Source organism: Ciona intestinalis, chromosome 1 (assembly GCF_000224145.3).
Source record: "Ciona intestinalis chromosome 1, KH, whole genome shotgun sequence".
Classification (NCBI taxonomy): Eukaryota; Metazoa; Chordata; class Ascidiacea; order Phlebobranchia; family Cionidae; genus Ciona; species Ciona intestinalis.
The window spans coordinates 176,707-180,440 of record NC_020166.2 but is presented as its reverse complement, the minus strand read 5'-3'; the positions used below and the strand labels follow the sequence as shown (position 1 = coordinate 180,440).

The window sequence follows — 3,734 nt, the reverse complement described above, 5'->3', positions numbered from 1 at the left end:
GTAGCATTTGTGTAGCAGTTATGTGTACCCAAATGTGCATTCATCAATATCTGTGCATGATACACCATCACCAGAAAACCCAGTGTTGCAAATACATGTAAAACTTCCGGTTGTGTTGGTACAAGTAGCATTTGCATGACAGTTGTGTGTACCCAATGTGCATTCATCAATATCTGTGCAGTTTACACCATCACCAGAAAACCCAATGTTGCAAGTACATGTAAAACTTCCATTTGTGTTGGTACAAGTAGCATTTGCATGACAGTTGTGTGTACCCAATGCACATTCGTTAGTATCTATGTTAAAATTTAGATGTTAGTATATGTATAGTTGCCAATATTTAGTTGATTGTATTTGAGAAACTGATTAAGTCAGACAACAAACAGAGTATTGATTTAGCATACTTTAACAAATATAACTTGGTAATTAATACAGTCCATATTTCATTTAATATATTTTAAAGGGCATAGATTTTAAAACTTTATTAAATTAAACTAATTATGTAAAACACTTTATTTGTATTATTTAACTCTTATATTTTTTATGGTGGTTGTTTTTTGTCTGAAATTCTGTATGGTTTATTGCTAAGCCATGGCTTGAAATAATTTGTTATCACCTGTTGTGATATCAATTGTAGTTGTAGCAGATGATGCAGTTTGAGTATGTTGACGAACAGTAGCATTAAGATTGGTTGTGAGTGTGCTGTTCACTGGTAAGTTGCTCATTACTATCTGCACAAAATTTATTCTAAAAGTTGTACAAAGATTTTGACTTTTTGCATTCGTGAGTGTAACCAATTATCCTTGTACCACTACAGCAAATTAATTTTTTGTATTTTGTATCTGAATAAACCTTATGGAAAAACTCTAGTTAGTCGGATCAACTAGTCCGATGATCAATGTCTAAATATTTAGTGAAATCAGCTTTGTACCCTACAACTACAATACAACTTGTGTTTTATGGCTACTTCTCCAGAAGACTAGCATTTAGGTAAACAGAATCATAAAAAATAAACAGCCATCTATTCTAAGAAATGAAATCTTAATAACCAAGCAAGGTGAGCTATTGCTTATTTGCTTTAACATCAAGATTTTGCTAACTGATTCATTCAGTTACTCCAATAATGTTATACAAAAGTAAGTCTGTAGATTAAAAACCTGGTACACCGATGATCCATCTAGGTCCGCCTCATCTAGTGTGACTGTATTAGAAGTATTGAAGGTCGCTGTTAAGCCAATAGCTCTGGGTATTGAAGTTTGAGGAATGTTGATTGTAACACTGGTTCCATCATCACCGGGTGTGCTGCTGATTGTTGACGTCGATATAACTGGTGCTGTGAATATTGCATGATAATTTATGTTCATTTTTAGTAACCTGAATTGCCTTGATGAGTTGATTATCAAAACACACAGTGTAAAAATCAATTTCTGAAGTTTATCATTGTTGGTAAAAATTTCTGTGAAATTGCTTGTTTTTGAAGACAATATTTAATGCAAACATGTGTGATCTAACAGAGAAAGGATAAAGTCAAATACGGCAGACTAGAAAGTAACTTGTTATGTCAAAAATGACGTTTTATTGGTATGGTTGGTGGCATATTTGGTTTCAAGACTGACATTTGGTTTCAAGACTGACATTTGATTACAGACTAACCTGTTGTGTAGAAGATTGTGTATCTGTCGGAAGGCACAGAAGTTGCAATTTGGAAAGCGGCTTCATACACTCGATCATATACAGGAGCTGTAGTATTGTTGGATGAACACAACTTTATCGTGTATCTATGTTTTATACCATATATGGTGTTGCTTGAAAAGTTGAAATAGTTGGTTGTTCCATCAGTGGAAGTGACTCCACCTATGATAAAATGCCTGATGATCTATGTCTGTTATAAAATATCCTATTTAAATCATGGATGTATGTTTTACTAATAAACATTGCATGGCTAATATATATTTTACCTTTATTTAGGTGCAAAATACTTCAATGTGGAATAGATTATAAAAAGTTAAATAATAGGGGGCTAACTTGAATCTCAGGGTCCATAGCGTACTACACTGTTAGCAGGATAGCAGCGTGCCCTGTGCTGTAGCAATGTTATGGGTTCACGGTTCTTTGCTGCTGGCGTTTTTAAAACTTGTCAAGATACTTAACAGCAATTGCTCCAACCTAGTGGGCACTAATAGGTTTGCTAAACTGTCAGCCACGCAGAAAAACAAACCCACAGTTAAAAACGATGGAAACACGTAAGTCAGCACGAGGTTTTTGAATCAAAACACCCGGTTGCCGACTGCGTGAAGATAAAGCAAGTTACATTCAACCATGTAGAATAGTTAATTAAAAGTAGTGTAACACTGTTTTGGTGGTTTAGAAAAAGTGTATCTCACCATTTGTTAATGCAATGTCGGTTGCTGTTCCAGGTAGCCTATCAGAGCCAGTTATAATTGTTGCAGTGAGTGCAGATCCAGAAGCCTTTGAATACAGAACCCAATTTCTTGTATCGTCCGCTAAACCAACAGGAGAGCACAAGCCATTATTTCGGTATACTAATATTCTTTGTGTGGATGTGTGGGGATGAATTCTGTATAAATATCCAGGACTTCTTGCCACTGAAACAATAAAACAAATTACCCTTTTAATAATAAATCTTCCGTAATTTTTAATGTTATTTTAATATTGTTTTTATACTTGTCATTTTGGCTAATTTGATGGCCATTGAAGTTATTCTACAAATACAAGCATCTTATTTCAAAAACAATTTATTGGAGACAAGAAGTAAGGCTAATTGTGGGGCTTAAAAAGCAACAACTCTCCACTTAGACTTGGAATAGTTGTTTATGCTTTAAAATCAGTGGGCATATTTTTCAATAATCTTTACTGGGTAACGTTACTTGAATTATGTTATTTTTTTGGTGTGGCATAAATTTACAGAGTATGACATATAGTCCATATTTATTAATACATTAAGACGTATGACCTATCATTACTTGCACTAAATAATAATTAAATACAAATGCCTACGATTTAAAATTTTCAACAGAAAAACGTACCAATATAGGCTAACGGATCATACTTACAATCATAGGCTGCTAAGAATCCAGAATACAATGTTCCATTATTCAGTGTAAGTTGAGTAATATTAGGATTAACTGAAGCAGCCGATGCATTTCGATCAGATAAAACAATCTCATGATGGTAAAGAACATTCCCACTGTTGTTTTCAACTTCTACCTTCAAAACATCTTCCACATTTGAGGATATTGCCTTGTATGCTGCCAGTAGTTCAGCATTGGTTTGGTTTATAAACACTTGGTCTGTTTCAAGGTTGGATGTGAAGTTTTTTGACAAAAGTACAACTCGACCAAAAGCTGAAATTTTGTCTGCAGAAAAACAACTATTATTGTTATAGTTTCCAACTTTCAATAATGTCCATGTACCTGTGCTGACAGAATTTTGTGCACCAAATGGACTCTGTGTTGCTGTGAATGATGTCACACCATTTAATTGAGATACTCTTGCCCTCAGTGTGTGTGGAGTGTTTGGGTTGAGGGATGTTATACTGAGAAAATACAAATATTTTTTTTATTTTAGGTGTTAACATTTTAAATGATAAAGTGCTTAATTACTTGCTGTTAGTTTATGTTTCATGTGGCTATAAATATTTATTCGTAAGTTTACTGTAATATAAAACCTACGTAGCCACATATGATGTATTTATAGAAACACCATTGNGAACA

At 33.9% G+C, this 3,734-nt stretch overlaps 1 protein-coding gene across 1 annotated transcript in view; it reads right to left on the bottom strand.

The window, feature by feature from the left end:
* Nucleotides 1–3,728, bottom strand: part of LOC108950308 (adhesion G protein-coupled receptor E2-like) — a 5,248-nt gene extending 1,520 nt beyond the window's left edge. Inside the window, exons 1-8 of the mRNA XM_026836191.1 lie at nt 3,693–3,728; nt 3,435–3,556; nt 3,075–3,377; nt 2,385–2,606; nt 1,654–1,854; nt 1,158–1,333; nt 617–731; nt 221–296 (exon numbers count right to left, since the gene is read on the bottom strand). Coding sequence (XP_026691992.1) covers nt 221–296; nt 617–725 — 185 coding nt within the window. The 5' untranslated portion in view covers nt 726–731; nt 1,158–1,333; nt 1,654–1,854; ... (2 more) ...; nt 3,435–3,556; nt 3,693–3,728. The remainder of the gene's footprint in view (nt 1–220; nt 297–616; nt 732–1,157; nt 1,334–1,653; nt 1,855–2,384; nt 2,607–3,074; nt 3,378–3,434; nt 3,557–3,692) is intronic.
* Nucleotides 3,729–3,734: the final 6 nt, after the last annotated feature.